General features: G+C 40.2%; 1 protein-coding gene across 3 annotated transcripts in view; it reads left to right on the top strand.

The window, feature by feature from the left end:
- Positions 1 to 13,532, top strand: part of UBXN2B (UBX domain protein 2B) — a 42,058-nt gene extending 28,526 nt beyond the window's left edge. For all 3 annotated transcript variants that reach the window (XM_049859182.1, XM_049859183.1, XM_049859184.1), the window contains 2 exons: positions 7,079 to 7,240; positions 8,412 to 13,532. In XM_049859182.1, the coding sequence (XP_049715139.1) occupies positions 7,079 to 7,240; positions 8,412 to 8,574 (325 nt within the window). In that variant the 3' untranslated portion in view covers positions 8,575 to 13,532. The remainder of the gene's footprint in view (positions 1 to 7,078; positions 7,241 to 8,411) is intronic.
- Positions 13,533 to 17,876: the final 4,344 nt, after the last annotated feature.

The raw sequence follows: 17,876 nt of genomic DNA, 5'->3' as shown, positions 1-17,876 counted from the left end.
AATTAGTAGCAAACACTTGCGTAGTAATTACTACATGCCTGGTACTTCTGAGCATTTTACATGTGTCAACTCAATTTTTACAGTATAAATACTGTTTGATGTAGGTGTGATATAAACCTATTGCCATCAAGTCGATTCCAACTCATAGTAACCTTATAGGCTAGAGTAGAACTGCCTCATAGGGTTTCCAAGGAGCAGCTAGTGGATTCAAGCTGCCGACCTTTTGGTTAAGCAGCCAAGCTTTTAACCACTGTGCCACCAGTGCTCCAGAGACATGATAAAGACACCGTTACTACTCTGTTTTGCAAATGCAATAATTTGCCCAAGATCATTGAGTACTCTGGCTCTAGAGTTCATGCTTTTAACCTATGCCATACTGCCTTTTTCTCATTACGTGGATTTAAAAGGGAAAATTATAGGGGGTTATTTAGACAAATCACAACTCTTAGTATGCATGTCTGTCTTAAGTAACTACTGCAGTCTTGCAGCAAGGGGCAGCCAGTGTGCATATGCTCAGTTTCAGTTTTTTTTCTTCAAGATATATATGTAAAGTGCATAAAATCTGAGCTCTTTTGCTTGTAGGTGAAGGAGGAAATTGTCTTTGAGACACTTTCAAAGAACCCCTGGGACTTTGCAGGGCACATTTTAAAATCCATGTGTTTGGTTTAATATATGGGTAGACTTATGATGGCCATGGTTTTAAAAAAAAAAAAAAAAACTTCATAAATCTTATAAAATAAGTTGGTAAAAATTACCTTTTCTTTGCCCACATATTGTAGAAGACACTACGGAAATGTGCCGTTGGTGATGTTTCCTGTGTCCCCTTTTGTGGATCCCTTGTTCCTTTTGATGGGATCCATTCTCTTCTGAGTTCTTTTCAATTGCTTGTGCACGCTAATTCTGTACCCCCCTTTAAGTAAATAAAAATCAGCATAAAACCAGTTCTATAAATGAGATGGTTACTCTGTCCCACTTCTCTATTAACTGACACCAGCCACCCATGTGGTATTTTCTCTCTCTGACTCTAACCACTCAGAGTTAGGTCAAACCTTACAAGTTAGAAGGACTCTGTCCCTTGGATTGACTGCCTATGCCCCAGCCACCCAGAAATGGGCCACACAAGTCAGAAGAACTATGTCCTTCCAACTGCCAAATAGGCAGACATCAGCCCCTGGTGGCTCCTACTGCCCCCTGTGGGTTCAGTAATTTACTGGAAGGACTCACAGTACTCAAAGAAGGGGCTGTACACGCTATAACAACTTTAATGTAACCACAAAAGGGTACAGACAAAGACATGAGGTCTGGGTGAGTTCCTGCACCAGGCCACCATGTCCTAATGGGCACGCCACTCTCCCACGTGCATTGAGGTCTTTCAGCAACCAGAAAGCCTCAGCACTTCCATGTTTGAAGCCTTTTATTGACCTCAGTGCTTAGTCATGATTGGAATCTCATTGCATAGTCATGATCAATTGAATCATTACATATGCATGATTGAATTATGCCCCTTCCCTTCCTGAGGTTAGTTGACAGGAGCGGTCTTTGTGACCCCCGCTCATTTGCACACATTTGAGTGGTGCCTGGAGTTTTAGATTGGAACCCTGGTGGTGCAGTAGTTTAAGAGCTCGGCTGTTAACCAGAAGGTGGGCAGTTTGAATCCACCAGCTGCTCTTTGGAAACCCTGTGGGGCAGCTCTGCTCAGTCCTGTAGGGTCTCTGTGAGTTATAATTGACTCAACAGCAACAGGTTTGGTGTTTTTTTGGTTTGGCATTTTAGAAGACAGACACCTGATTGCTGGCGAATTCCAAGGAACGGAAGACAAAGGGCCAAATCAAGTTCTCTGTTTCACACCTCTCATTCTGAAAATGCAGAATTCAGTAGTGGTTCTTTTCACTTCTGTTTGTTGTCAAGAAAGCCTTTCTTATCCTTTCCTCCTGATAGAGGTTGGTTCCTGGGCGTGTGAGGAATAGAGGAACCTTCCTTAACCCAGGTGCGTTTTTTAGGGTCCAAACTCTAGTGCCCAATCACAGATCTGCTTGTAATTTTCCTCATCTCTTTGTTGCCAACTCAGGTCAGGCTGGTTTTGAATTGTACCATTTCTTCTCTCCTTTTCTTTCTATAGCTATGAACCCCCAGAAAAAAAGTTTGTTTTTTTTCCCTAGCACTTCTCATTTTTTCCTTAATATTTATTGATGCTATGATTTTGAGTTAGAACACAGGTAGAATGTCCAGTCTTGTCTTTGCTTCCTACATATAGTCTTTCTTTATTGTTTAAACTTACAACGAAGAAGTTTAATGTTAGAATACATATCTGGTTAGTAGAAGCACAGTAAATCCAGAATTGGATTTGAAGAAGGTGCCCCCGAACGTCAGCATTGCTGGGCCTCTGCCGTCAGCAGACCACTGAAAGGAGTACAGTCAAGAAGAGCCAGTGGGTATGACCTACAGAGTCAACCCCTGACAAAAGTAAGATTGTTACCTGGTGATGGTATAACACAAAGGCCAGCCTGTTTTCTTAGAAGGCAAATAGCTAAAAGAAATGACAAAGAAGAAAGAAAATGAGGGAAGGCAGTGACAAAGATTGGTGGTGGTAATACTATGTTAATCATTAGCCATATTGATCAGGGTTTTTAGTTGTAGAAAACAACCCACTTAGTTTAAGTAGCAAGAGACTTCTTCAGAGTCTTGGGTAATTTATAGAATTTCTGGGAGAGATAGAAAACCAGGCTTTCTTCTGTCAAGAGAAAATCAAAATAACAGACCTGTTCTAGAGAAGAGACCCCCATCAGTCTCAGTGCCCAGGAAGCTAAGGAGCAGATGGTATAACATTCCGTTACGACTACTCTGGAAAAACCAGCTGCCTCCTGCCGTGGAGGAGGGATGCATAGCTTCACTTCACAGGGCTTGCTTTCGCCATACACACTTGTATTTGCTTGGTAGAAGGGTGGAATCATGTAATATCCTAGCTGTAAGAGTTGGAATGTAGTTTTTAGATTTTCAACTTCTGGTGTATAGGAGGGGCCCTGGTGGTGCAGTGGTTAAGAGCTCAGCCTCCATCCAAAGGTCAGCAGTTCACATCCACCAGTTGCTACTTGGAAACCCTATGGGGCAGTTCTTCTCTGACCTGTAGGGTTACTGTGAGTTGGAATCCACTTGACAGCAGTGGGTTTGGTTTTTTGGTTAGTGGTGGTGCACCGGTTAAGAGGTCAGGCTGCTGACGAAAGAGGTAGGCAGTTCCAGTCCACCAGCAGCTCCTTGAAAACCCTAGGGGCAGTTCTACTCTGTTCTGTAGGGTTGCTATGAGTCACAATCGACTGGACAGCAGTGGGTTGGTTGGTTGGTTGGTTATAGGAAGTTTACACTAAAAGGAGATTAGCATGGTAGTCTGAGGCTATGTGCACATTAACCCAAATGTTGAATAATTGAATAGCATACATGTATTTTAAGAAAGCAGAGAATTGCACAGAACATTTTAAAAGACTTTACATTAAAGAAATACATTAAAATGCAAAAATTCTAACTAACCTTTATCTATTTAGAAAGAGCTTTCTAAAGCGTGTTATTTCCCAAGGGTTTTAGACAACTGTTTACTGAACAGAGAAATAAAAATAGTAATTATTTCATTGTCCACCAAAGATGGCAGTCTAATTGCAAGCAATATCACATAGATAGAAGCTAACTTAGTTCTTTATTATAATATACAAATGATTTTAGAGCAAACCTAATGGCAGCAAAAACATTACCCAGTATACTCACATAATATAACAGGACCAAGCACATCTTAGGTGTAAGACTGCAAATTTACAATGGTAGGACAAACTGGGTTACTGAGTAAAAATTAACCTAATCAGCTAGAGGAGAGCCCAACAAGTAAAAGACCTAGAAAATCAAAGAATCCTCTTTGATAGGGAGGACTAGCAGATAGCTGCCTGCTGTAGGCATTTGAGCTGGCGTGTATGGTGGTGACAATCAGAATTTGAAGTGGATTTCTCTTTCTGCTCAGGAATAGTCACTGCCTGTTTATCATACTGTCCAGTCCAGGTGATGCTGTTGGGTACTGTCACTCCTGCTGCTACACCTGAGGTTTGCCTTATTTTGGTCCCTGGGCCCTTGATGGCTGTCTTCTAAAGTCAGACAGTTCCTTCCTTCCCGTCATTCCTTCATTTTTCTTCCCAGCACTTCTGCCATCGCTTTGCTTCACCATGTGTATTGAATTGGTTGCACCTGTCTGGCTCTGTGCTGTTGGAGGAGGTCACACACCTGTGGTGGCAGGCAGCGCTGCCTCGCCTCCCCATGTCACTGGGCTGGTTTCAGACTGCCCCTCTGCTCCCTCAGCCCCTGTGCTCCTTCTGCCTCATGACTCTCAGCAGATTGCTGTGCTTCCAGCTTCACTGAGAAAACAGCCTGGCAGGAACGAGCCCTTAGTCTGCTCCTCTTAGCCCCCACCTTATCAGTGTCTTTTAGTTTATCCATCCTTATCTCACACTTTGAGTCAAAAGAAGAAGATGCTTCTCCCACTTATAACTTTTCTTCTAGTTTTCCTAGAAACTTTATCAATTAACTTCCTTCTCTTTTCCTTTTTTTAAAATGTTCTTTTCAGTGTAATAAAAAAAAAAAATGTAATACTGTACTTGAAATATACAGTGTATGAAAAATATCACCATGGTTTGATCAACTGAATGATGAGAGTTTTAGTAGCGAACAAGTCTGACTTTGAAAACCTAAATATTAAAGTTACTGTAACTTAAAAGGAAACCCTGATGGCGTAGTGGTTAAGTGGTACAGCTGCTAACCAAAAGGTCGGCAGTTCGAATCCGCCAGGCGCTCCTTGAAAACTCTATGGGGCAGTTCTACTCTGGCCTGTAAGGTCGCTATGAGTCAGAATCGACTCGACGGCATTGGGTTTGGTTTTATTTTTGGTTGGTAACTTAAAAATTGATTTACTTGTAGCACTCTCTACCAACTCACCTGTGGCTCTGGGCATGTCTTTTAATCTCTCTATGACTCAATCTCCTTTTTTTATAAAATGATGTGGTTGGCCTAAGTTATCTCAAAAGTCCGCATTCCATATAATTTCATTTTCACCTACACACATTTTACAAGGAAGAGTATGACAGATCTCCTTACCTCATTCCCCCCTGCATACTTTGTGTTTGGAAAAGAACCTAGACAGAATAGTTTGCAAGCAGAAACCATCAAGTTATGGAAGCACCACTAGAGTCAGCTTTATGACGTGGAAAGAACCCAAGATAAACCTCAGCTTTCCTATCTATCAGTAGGGTTATTAACACCTTCTGTGCAGAGTGGTTGTTACAATAATGAGTAAAGGCTCACAGCCACTTTTAGGAAAAAAAAAGTTACTCCTGAGTTAATTCTGACTCATGGTGACCAGATCCTGTGTGTGTCAGAGAGGTCCACAGGGTTTTCAGGGCCTGATTTTTTGGATGTAGATCACCAGACCTTTCTTCTGAGGTACCTTTGGGTGGACTTGAACCTGTAAGCTTTTAGTTAGCAGCCAAGCATGTTAACCGTTTGTACCGCCCACATACTCCAACTTTCAGATAGCACCAACTGTATAAAAGCACTTTATGTGTCTTAATCTTTAGAACAGCTCAGGCACAAAGAACTTAAGTGACTTCCCAGGGTCACACATCTGATAAGTGACAGAGTCAGGACGGAAACCAGACAATCTGGCTCTGGGATCCATGAGGTTAACCATTGCACAACACAGCCTCACACGATGATTTAAATGAAGTAACGGCTGTAGTGGAGGCAGTGGTGGTGGTAGTGATGATGACAGTGTGTATCTGCGCATGCCTTGTTACCAGTGAGGAAACAAGAGGAGAAGAGGAAATGTGTTAGCAGTGAATACTCGTTAATTTTCCACTTTACCAGACATGCTCAGAGAGAAACTTTTTGGATGGGAGAAAACCTAAATGTCCATACGGCTTTTATATTAGCAAATATGATACATTTCTTTTGTTTCTTTTCAAAAGTAAATAATTTGTAGGAAGCCATCTAAGTATTTGAGAGAGTAAACATGTTAAGACGGTCAAAGAATGCCTTAAGATCACTGAACAAAGATGAAGATTTTATGTCTACAAAGAACTTGGCTAGGTTTGTTTTAATCTCCTAACTAGAAGAGTACTCCATTGTTTATGGACATTCACATTTGGCTTGTAATGAGTGACCGCCCTGCTGACGTCAGGAGGTGCTAAGAAAGCAGTGCTAAGGTCATTCGTCACCATTATCAAATGGTAATGTATCTATCAAATTAAGCTTCATTATAAATTCATCACCATGTATAAAATTTTGTTTCTCACTTCTCTTCAGGAGTTGTTTCTCTTTTGCAAAGCAGAAATAAATGTTCTTAAATAATCTTAACTAAGTTCAGATTAATTTATTAGTTTGGTGCTGATAATATTGCAAAAATACCCGCTAACTGTTGAAACCTTGTGTGCTAGCCACTATATTAAGGATTTTAAAGGACTACAGCATACCGTCATGAGATAGTAACATTTCCCCCCATTTTATAAATGACAACCCATAACCGTTGCTGTCCAGTGGATTCCGACTCCTAGTGACCCTATAGGACAGAGTGCAAGTGCCCCCCAGGGTTTCCCAGGAGCGCCTGGTGGATAGGACTGGAATTCAGAGAGGTAACTTAATTGCTGACGTTTACACCGTTGACACAGCTGGGATTGGAAACCAAGTCTTTCTGCGCTGTTGTGATTCTTTGACTTAAAATTGCTCAGATTTCTGGCTCAAGGAGCTGTTGTGCCAAACAGCCTCAGTTCAAGGGGGATAAAGGAGGAAAAAATATAAAGTTAGGCTTTTGAGAGGGATTGCATACATAAACTAAACCAGAATCATATGATCCAAAATAATTTTAATACAGTGAAATAGATTGAGAGACGAATAGGAGATCCAAAGGGAGCCATGTTCTTATTAGTCCAGAAATCCTACTAGGAACCAATCAAGAATTGACTGTAGACCTAATTGTTTATTCAGCTGTCTTCAGTTTGCCATGTGTCATATATATTTGGATTTGTGTTCTTATGCTTTAATTCTTCTTTCTTAGCCTTACACCTGAAATAATTAGTACACCTTCCTCCCCAGAAGAAGAGGATAAGTCAATACTTAATGCAGTTGTTCTTATTGATGAATCAGTGCCAACAACAAAAATTCAAATCAGATTAGCAGATGGGAGTCGTTTGATACAAAGATTCAATATTACCCACAGGTAAGCTGCTTAATCAGCCAAGTGTATAGTTCACTCTTGTATACCTGGTTACTTATCTAAATTGAAACTGTATGTGACTTGAGTAATGAACAATATGAAATTCTTCTAAAGTAAGTTTTTAGCAGAAGAAAAACCTTTAAAATGATATAGCTGTGTGTATGAACTGGAATATTTGCTACTTAAACGACCCCTGTAAACCATCCAGAAACCCTAGTGGCACAGTGGTAAGCGCGGCTGCCGCCAGCGAAAGCACTGGCAGTTTGAATCGTCCAGGCAGCCCTGCTCTGTCGCGTAGGGTCGCTACAAGTCGGAATCAGCTCGACAGCCCCGAGCTGGGGTTTGGTTTATAAACCATCCAAATGCTGATGCAAATTCAGATACCATGCAAAAGCAAAGCAAATGTGCAAGGGCTGCAGTTTGGCGCTGTTGCTAGAACAGTATGCATCTTTGCATACTTCTGGTATTTAACAAGGAAGAATTACATATGCCATGGATTTACTTCAATACAGTGAAACTTGATTTGGACTTTTTTCATTTAAAAATTATAATTCTGATTGGAATTAATTTCTCGTTACACCAAACTCTTCATAATAGAAATGTGGTATAAATAAATTTAACTGCTGTTGTCAGATATTTTAAATAAATACTTTTAAATGTACTGTTAACATCTGTGTATACATTGGCATTTGTTGTACTAAGATAATATTTTTATTTGTTGAAGTTAGACTCCTATAGGATACATTTATCATTTTGGTTGAGTTTACCATGTGTGTGTGAAGACATTTTTTAATTAGTCTCATGATTTACCCTGACCATAGTTGGAGACTCACCTTGTCACCAGCAGATCCAAATGACCACAATTTTACTGGGTCATGTTCTGGTAACATAGTTCATAGTCAGAATCACGTTCAGTGTAATTACACTTAATTTTATATGTAATTTACCTGAAGATTTTCTCTACAGTAAAAATAAATATAAGACAAAGGCCAGGTAAAACCTTCCTCATGGTTTACTTAAAACTGCAATAAGTCTATCCATTAAAGTTACTGTAAATTAAAGTTAGAACACTTTTAAATGAGAGAACTTTGTCATTTTTATTATTTAATTTTAACTAAAAGCATAAATGTCAATAGGGCTCTTGTATCAAATTATTTTTATTTTATTTATTCAGGATCCTGGATGTCCGAGACTTTATCATACAGTCCCGTCCTGAATTTGCAGCTCTTGACTTTATTCTTGCGACTTCATTTCCAAACAAAGAGCTGACAGATGGAAGTCTGACATTGCAAGAAGCAGATGTTCTTAACACCGTGATACTCCAGCAGCTGAAGTAACCTTGCTCCTGTCCATACAGCGGCATGTCGGAATACATAACGTGCCATATTAATACGGAACAACTTCCAGCATAAAAACAGCCAAATTATTACTTTTACAGATAAATTTCAGTTTTATTCTTATTCTCTCTTCCAGCCTAAGTGTAAGTGAATCCAAATTAGGGCTAGGTGTTCAGATTAAGTAGGTTTGAGTTTTCAGTAGGGCTGGCTTATGTTGATGACTTTTAAATATCCAGGCAAACTAATTTATTACATACGTGGTGTTAAATGTAACAGTATTGTTTGTAGAGAAGTAAAAACTCCTTTTTGATAGATGCACTTGATAAAATTTGCACTAAAGTTTCTTGGTGCTGCATTGAGCAATAGCCGTTAAGAAATCTTGATCGATAAGCTAAGTTTTTTTTTTATTTATATTATAGAGTCTGTATTCTGATTTGAAATAGTTGGATCATACAGTAATTATTTCTCCTATTAAGATTTTATGTATACTTTTTACTTACTGATTTTAGCTATATTACTAGCATCAAAATATATAGTTTGACTTTGTAGTTTATAGAATTATTGGCATCATAAGCTAGGAACAAAAAGATAAAGGTCAGCAGTTCTTAAGATATGTTAAGTAGCATTTCAAAATAGTCTGCAATCTCCAAGAGCCAGCATTGTTCATATTCGTTTGTTCATTAAACGCATTTTTATAGGGAACCCACTATGTATATTAAAGATGTTCTGAATGGCTCAATCCAGAATATATTCCCAAGAAGGTAAATTCTGTCTCACAGGTTGGATCTAAAGAATTACCAGCATAATGCATTTCATTTGAAGGCAAGTATTTCCTGGCTGAGATAGTGTATATCAGGAATGATAGACTCCTTCTTATTCCCAGATACCATTTTATCTTTGGTAACCACTCCTGGTCAGTTCCAATTGTTGCTGTAACAATTACCACGAATTTAGTGGCTTAAAACAACACAAATTTATTACAGTTCTGTAAGTTACAGGTCACACTGGGCTAAAATTGAGTGTCAGCAGGGCTTGCCTTCCTTTCTGGAGAACAGGGAGAATTACTCCATTGCCTTTTTCAGCTTCTAGAGGTCTCCGGCATTCCTTGATTTGTGGTCCTTTCTTCCATCGTCAGAACCAGCAATGTCACGTCTCTGTTGACTCTTCTCTGTCGTCACATGTCTCTGACAATATCTAGGAAAGTTTCTCTGCTTTTAAGGACTCACGTTACTAGAGTGGTCCCATCTGAATAATCCAGGATAATCTCCCATTTTAAGGTTCCTAGCAACCTTAATCATGTCTGCAAAGTCCTTCTTGCCATGTAAGGTAACATACTACAGTTTGTGAAGACTATGGCTTGAATACCTTGGGGAGTTAATTATTCTGCCTACACAATTGCTTCCTAGCCTCAAAGATTCACCCCATTCAGAGGTACCCAAAAGTCTCATCCTGTTACAGCCTCAACCCAAAGTTCAGAATCTCCTGAATCTCCCCAGCTTGAAAGTCCTAAAGCCCATCATCAAAGCAGTTACAGACGGGCCTCTGAGTGTGATCAATCCTGGGGCATGATTTCTGTCCATCTGTACACCTGGGAAACTAGAAGACAAGTTATCTGCTCCCAAATACAGTTTGGGGACAGGCATACAAAAATGGTTTACACATTCCCTTTCAAAAGGGGAGCAAATCGAATGAAAAAAGGAGCCCCCTAGTCCCAGCACTTCTGAAATCCATCCAAGCAAACTCTGTTAGGCTTCAAGGTCTATAATAATTTTCTGGGCTCCTGGCTCTGCCCTCTGGGCTTGTGCCATGGTAAGGATCAGCATGAATCTAATCCTCAATGTGCAAAGATTAATCCATTCCCTACATTCCCACTTCTCCATCCTCATTGCCAGCCACTCCCCACAGCACTCTTTGACCCTAGCCACCTGGAGCTTGGTCAGAGCTCACAGTTAAAAAAGGACACCGTATAAGCAGATGCCAGCCACAAGTTTGGGGAGTCCACACGACATTCCAAGCTTTTGACCTGCTGGCCACAAATGCAGGGCTGGTTTGCCACTATCCGTTCAAGATGCCAGCCAGAAGCTCAGGAGTCCACATGACACCCTTACTCTCTGGCCTGCTGGCTCCCACTGCTCTTTTATGTTTGGTAATTCTCTGGAACAACTCAGAATTCACAGAGTATTCAGTACAACTGCAGATTTATTATAGCCAAAAACGGTGCACATGAAGAGACTTAAGGTCTGGAATGGTTTCCAGTGTGAAACATCCATGTCCCAAGGGACACATTACTCTCCTGAGAGCCGATTTTTCATCAACCAGGAAGCTCTCTGAGCCTTAGTGTTCAAGGCTTTTATTAACCAGTTCTGCATGATAGGCTTAATCATGCCTCTGGAGCCTGGTTGATATCGGTCTCCCAGATGAGTCTCTTCTGGCCTCACCAGCCCCCACTTGCCAGCACAAGTTCTCACACGTGGCCTGGAAATCACAGGCCAAGGCATCCTATTCAAGGGTTATTTCTCTGGAGCCAAGGAAAAAGGACACCTTACTTAGGATAAAACTAGGTCCTTTACTCCACAGCTTATAACTCCTCCTTGGAGTTATGCTTCCTTTTTCATGAAAGGTAGCACCCATTTGCATATGAGTGGTTTTATCAGCCTGTTTCCCGCCTGTAGAGTTTTGGGCCTCCAAAAAAACTTTCATTTTCTGCTCTGTCCCTTTGAGTTTAAGATGGCTGTGTTTTTGCTGGTATAAAATTCCCAACAGCCTGTAGTTCCCATGTGTATGTCGAAGGGATTCACTCAGATAAAAGGCTTTCCTATAGGTTTATAGATATTCCTATAGGATTCCTATGAGTTGGAATCGACTTGACGGCACTGGCTTGGGTTATAGATATTTCCTAGATAGTCGCGTCTCTTCTTTTTGACTTCTGATATGGCTACAGGAATCTATGCGTCACACCCCATTTTCTTCACAAAGCCTTTTGTATGACTGAATACTCTGACCTTTTGATCTTCCTGAGGTATTAGCAAAAGATCATTCAACTTTCGCTCTTTTGGCTTGTTGGCTTTTGCTCTATAACATGCTTGCCTGACGATGAATCACTTTTTAGTGTCTTTGCCATTTGTATAGGCCAAGAATATCCCAAACCACCAATTCCCAGTTCCTTTGTAACAGTTCTTCTCTCAATTTATATACTCCCTCTTGCTTTTGACTATAATCAGCAAGAAGAAACCAGGCCACACCTTCATTTTGTTTGGAAATCTCAATATCCAACTTTATTGCTTAGAATTTCTGCTTTCCACATAACTACAGGACAGAATTGAGTCATGTTTTCTGCCACAATGTTACAAGGATTCCCTTCCCTCCAGTGCCCAATAACATGCTCCTCATTTCCTTCTGAGCCCTCACCAGCAGTGCCTTTAATGTCCATATTTCTATTAATAGTCTGTTCACAATGATACAGGTTTTCTCTGGTGATTTAGGTTTTCTCCACCATGCTCCTCTTGTTCTTGAGTCCTCACTAGCAGAACTTTTATCATCCAAGACAATCTTGGCTTTTTTTTGTCATGCTCTTCAGAATTCTTCCAGCCTCAACACACTGCCAAATTCCAAAGCCACTTCTGCATTTTTAGGTGTTTGTTGGAGTAGCACCCCATTTCCCGTGTCTAGAAAGGTATTTTATACCTATGTACTGCCAGTTAACTTCTGTGTTGTAATAGGAGGCCTGGAGTTCATGTTTCCCTGCTGCACTGGTTATTTCAGAGAGGTAAATTTACCTGTGCTGGGGTTTTAATACTGGGAGTGCTGCTGGAACTGCCATACGATAGAAGTGGTAATCTCCCCACTGCGGGGGAAACTGCTCCTCGGTGTCTTAACAGAGCAAGATCAGTCCTCAGTCTTCCCTCAGGAATATGTGAAGTCTTCTTCCTTTCGACTTCCTGAAAACAATATATAATAGTCCCAGCTCAGGAAGACTACCAACGAGGAGCTGCATTTCACAGGCACAAAATCATCTTCCTGAAGAAATGATTGATTGAAAGAAATGATCATTTTAAATAAAAAGCCATTGCTGTGTTTTGGGTTAACCGAGCAGGAAAAAAGAAAAAATTTAAGCAAACCCTTCCTGTCACATTGAAATTATACTCTTGAAGCTTCAGTTCATCAGTTAGGTGCAGCACCTGTAGATGGACATACAAAAAGAGCTGCCACTTCTGTAGATGACAGTCTTCCAAAACACAGAGACGTGCATCAGGAGAGAGAGAAACAGCCGGGAGGAAGGAGCCCGGCTCTCACACGTGCTGTGTAGTGGTGTTGCTTTGTTGAGAGTCATTTTCCTGAATTCTTGCTACTGCTGCAGTGTATGTGATTTTTAAATTTTGCAGTGATCTCCAAAAAAATAGTCACAATGAGCAGTTAGACTACATGTGTGATGTCAGTTATTTTGCATGATTATGTAATCAGAGCATATGTGCACTTTACCAATAAAGAATGTTTGCACTGAAACATTGAAATTGTCAAAATTCCCATGGTTTGCAGTTTTATTTGAGTGGCTGGATAGATCGTTTTGAACATGAGTAGCATTTCCTGTGGCTTAATTTCCTGAGGTTCCCCTTTCTGAGGAGCAGGAAAGGGTTGAACCAAGTTGTAGCTATGTTATCTCAATGTTTCTGTTTTCTTAAAACCAAAGCCGTTGCCATTGAGTCCCTTTGTACTCATAGCGACCCTATAGGACAGAGTAGAACTGTCCCTTACGGTTTCCAAGGAGTGGCTGGTGGAATTGAACTGCTGTCCTTTTGGTCAGCAGCCCAGGTCTTAACCACTATACCACCATGGCTCTGTTTTCTTTCTTACCCAAAATGAAAATGTGCAGGTGTTTCTTCCTTTTTACCACAGCACATTCCTGAAAACCTTGTCACAGCGTGTGTTGTAAATAAAGTAAATCATGTTTTCCCCGTTAAGGTTTGTGTCCCTGATCCGTGATGAAAATTATATATGGCTAACATCATAAAGGTTAAGAGTTTCTGTAATCCTCTTTACAACTTTTAAAGATGTTCTGACTCCAATTAAATGGTTTATGAAAGGAACCCCAATGTATATGTACAGCAATGTGTTTTATGTGTGTGTTTCTATATAACACAAAAGTGGCATGTCTGACCTAGAAGTAATATGCTGGTTTGATCCACTTAGTTTACAATTTTGCCTCTTTAGAATTTATAGCTATAACCTAGATCTCTTAAGAGACATAATAATAAGCCATCTCAGAAAGTTTGAACTTGATAGCTTCCTTCCTTGTAGATGTTTCTTTATGAAGCAGAGACATTTAGAATCATTCTAGGGATGTGCAACCTTAAAACTTCCTGAGTGCTGTGGTTGGTTTCCTATGGCTTGGTTGGCATAATTCCCAGTACAGCTACTCAAGTGAATATTAGGGGGAAAGGCCACTAGTAAGTCACTGCTTTGGTGATTTATATCACAAGCACTTGCTTTTTTGGAAAGCCTGATAATTACCAGCTCATTAGCATGGACTTAGAAGCATCACGTAATTATCAACAAAGTACTTTTTATACTGGGTTATCATTGAAGTATATGTGTTAATTAGGCAACACCCAAACAAGTTAAAGGTGTGAGGGAGCTGCTCCCCCCATAAAATTACCCTTTCTGCCCTTAGTCTGCCTTATTCAGTTTACCTTGGCTTGTTAAAAAAAAAAAAAAAAAAACCCATTGGTGTCATGTCTGACTCATAGCAACCCTATATGACAGAGTAAAACTGTCCCATAGAGTGTCCAAGGAGTGCCTGGTGGATTTGAACTGCCGACCTCTTGGTTAGCAGCTGTAGCACTTAACCACTATGCCACCAGGGTTTTCCTAGTACTTTTTAAATTTTTTTTTTAAATGGTGTGCAATTAGTGTAGATTTCCTACTCGAGAATTCCCTGCTGAGAATTTGCATTTCTAACAAGTTCCCAGGCAATGCTAATACTGCTGGTGGAGAAGAGCAGTGGTTCTCAAAATTTATTATAGATAAGAATCACCTGGGAGACAATGGTAGGAGCCCTAATACATGGCATAAACAGAATACAAAACATTACTTACAATGAACAAACACCAGAAGAGAAACTAGGTAACTGGGAGCTCCTAAAAATCAAACACTTATGCTCATCAAAGGAATTCATCAAAAGAGTAAAACGACAACCTACAGACAGGGAAAAAATCTCTGGCTACGACAAACCTGATGAGTGTCTAATCTCTAAAATCTACAAACCCGGTGCCCAGTGCCGTCGCTACAAAACCTAAACCACAAAAAGACAACCTAATTTAAAAATGGGCAAAGAATATGAACTGGCACTTCACCAAAGAAGGCATTCAGGTGGCTAATAGATACATGAGGAAATGCTAACGATCATTAGCCATGAGGGAAATGCAGATCAAAACCACAAAGAGATACCATCACACCCAAACAAGGCTAGCGTTAATCCAAAAAACACAAAATAATTGTTGGGGAGGTTATGGAGAGACTGAAACACTTACACACTGCTGGTGGGAATGTAAAATGGTACAACCACTTTGGAAATCGATTTGGTGCTTTCTCAAAAAGCTAGAAATAGAACTACCATAGGATCCAGCAGTCCCACTCCTTGGAGTATGTCGTAGAGAAATAAGAGCCTTTACAGGAACAGATATTCATTGCAGCACTGTTTACAATAGCAAAAAGATGAAAACAGCCAAGGTGTCCATCAATGGATGAATGGATAAATTATGGTATATTCACATAATGGAATACTATGCAACGATAAAGAACAATGATGAAATGAAACATAACATGGATGAATCTGGAAGGCATGCTGAGTGAAATTAGTCGCAAAAGGCCAAATATTGTATGAAACCACTATTATAAGAACTCAAGAAAATGTTTAAACATAGAAGAAAACATTCTTTGATGGTTACAAGGGTGGAGAGGGAGAGAGGGATATTCACTAACTAGATAGTAGGCAAGAATTATTTTAGGTGAAGGGAAGGACAACACACAATACAGGGGAAGTCAGTACAACTTTACTAAACCAAAAGCTAACAAGTTTCCTGAATACTACCAAACACTTCGAGGGACAGAGTAGCAGGGATGGGGGTCTGGGGACCATGAATTCAGGGGACATTTAGGTCAAGTGGCATAACAAAGTATGTTAAGAAAACATTCTGCTTCCCACTTTGGTAAGTGGCGTCTGGGGTCTTAAAAGCTAACAAGCGGCCATCTAAGATGCATCAATTGGCCTCAACCCACCTGGAGCAAAGGAGAATGAAGAACACCAAGGACACAAGGAAAATATGAGCTCAAGAGACAGAAAGGACCACATAAACCAGAGACTATCAGCCTGAGACCCGAAGAACTAGGTGGTGCCTGGCTACCGCCAATGACTGCCCTGACAGGGAACACACAGAGAATCCCTGATGGAGCAGGAGAAAAGTGGGAGGCAGAACTCAAGTTATAGTAAAAAGACAACACTTAATGGTCTGCCTGAGACTGGAGGGACTCCAGAGGACATGGTCCCTGGACTCTCTGTTAGCCCAAAACAAACCATTCCCAAAGCCAACCCTTCAGACAAAGATTAGACTGGACTGTAAGACAGAAAATGATACTGGTGAGGAGTGTGCTTCTTAGTTCAAGTAGACGCATGAGACTACGTGGGCAGCTCCTGTCTGGAGGTGAGATTAGAAGGCAGAGGGGGACAGGAGGTGGTTGAATGGACACGGGAAATGCAGGGTAGAGAGGAGGAGTGTGCTGTCACATTATAGGGTGAGCAACTAGGGTCACATAACAACAGTTAATTGTTTTTAAGTTTTTGTATGAGAAACTGACTTGAATTGTAAATTCACTTAAAGTGCAGTAAAAAAAAAAAAAAAAAGAATCCCCTGAGGATCTTGTTAAAATGTGGATTCTGATTCAGTATATCTGGGGTGGAAATGCAAATTCTCAGCAGAGGTTCAAACCCGAATGAACCAGTTCAAAGCCCTGATTTCAACATAATCATACTTAAGACAATGACTTTCCTCACCTTAATTTTGGCACTAGAAAGTATTTAAAATGAGCATATGGCCTTTATATTTTATGCCTTTGCATTGATTCTGTGTGTGTGTGTTTTCCTTACCTACATAGTGTGCCTCTCAATGTATGTTTTAAAGCATTGTTTACTATAAGGTTTAAGGCCCTACACTCGTGGTTTCCGTATTTTACATTTTCCCGATTTTAGTCTTTGTGGAAAAGGTTTGTTTCTTCTAACATTAACGGGTTTTATTGTTTTTGTCCTAGGATCAAAAAAAAAAAGGTCCTAGGATCAAGAACGATAAAAATTACAATTTATAGTTTCATTTCAGAATATATGTTGATTAAAAAGTAACAACTAGAAATAGTGCAGATATTCAAAACATCAATAAGCTTGAAAGAGAATATAAGCAGTGCCTGCTCCTAGTGGCTTGGGGTTTTTAACTGGGGCTGGGTTCCTCTTCTGAGCATAGGAGCTAGGAGGAGGAAGTAACTCTAACAGAAAGAAACGTTCATCCTTTCCACAAATCGGAGTCAAATTGAACATTCCACTCCATTATCTCTTTTCTTTGGTGGTGGGTAAGGTGGTCATTTTTCTTAATGTTATAAAATTACATGCACCTGCCATGTGTTAAAAAAAAAAAAAAAATTTTTTTTTGTTTTGGTTTTTTTTGCTCATAAAACACAGGTAACATCAAGGCTAGGGTTTTTACCCCTCCTTTAACGGCTATTGTTTGCTTTATAATGTGAGTAGATGTTAAGTGTTTTAACTATTGTGTACGTAGGTATTCTGTGGCAACTTTAATTTTACACATGTTAATATTAAGCATGTTTAATTCATTTACAATAAGAGGCACATATCTTAGAGATAACCACTGGGGTTTAACATTTTTGGAGGGCCTGCTAAGAGCTGAGTCCTGTGTTTGGCCGGCAGCATGTTACTTAAGGTAAATGTCACCCTGGTTACAGCTTGCATTCTGACCTCAGCAATTTCTGACCTCTGTAACTTCTTGAGAGTGCCCTTCCCTGGCCCTTCAATCAGTCATCCCCTTGTTTCTCTCAGTCTCTTTCCCCATTTACCATAGCATTAGCCATACCTAATATTTCCTTGTCCATTTGTTTGACTCTTGTCCCTGACTGCTAACACTGTCCACTCCTATTCCCTCAGACACAGAATGTGAGTTCCACAAGAGCAGGGACTTTGTCTTATCCACTGCTGTACCCTAGAGACTTCATTATCTTACAGGTAGGAGTCATTCAGTAAACGT

Source organism: Elephas maximus, chromosome 19 (assembly GCF_024166365.1).
Source record: "Elephas maximus indicus isolate mEleMax1 chromosome 19, mEleMax1 primary haplotype, whole genome shotgun sequence".
Taxonomy (NCBI): Eukaryota; Metazoa; Chordata; class Mammalia; order Proboscidea; family Elephantidae; genus Elephas; species Elephas maximus.
This window is presented reverse-complemented; position numbering and strand designations above follow the sequence as displayed.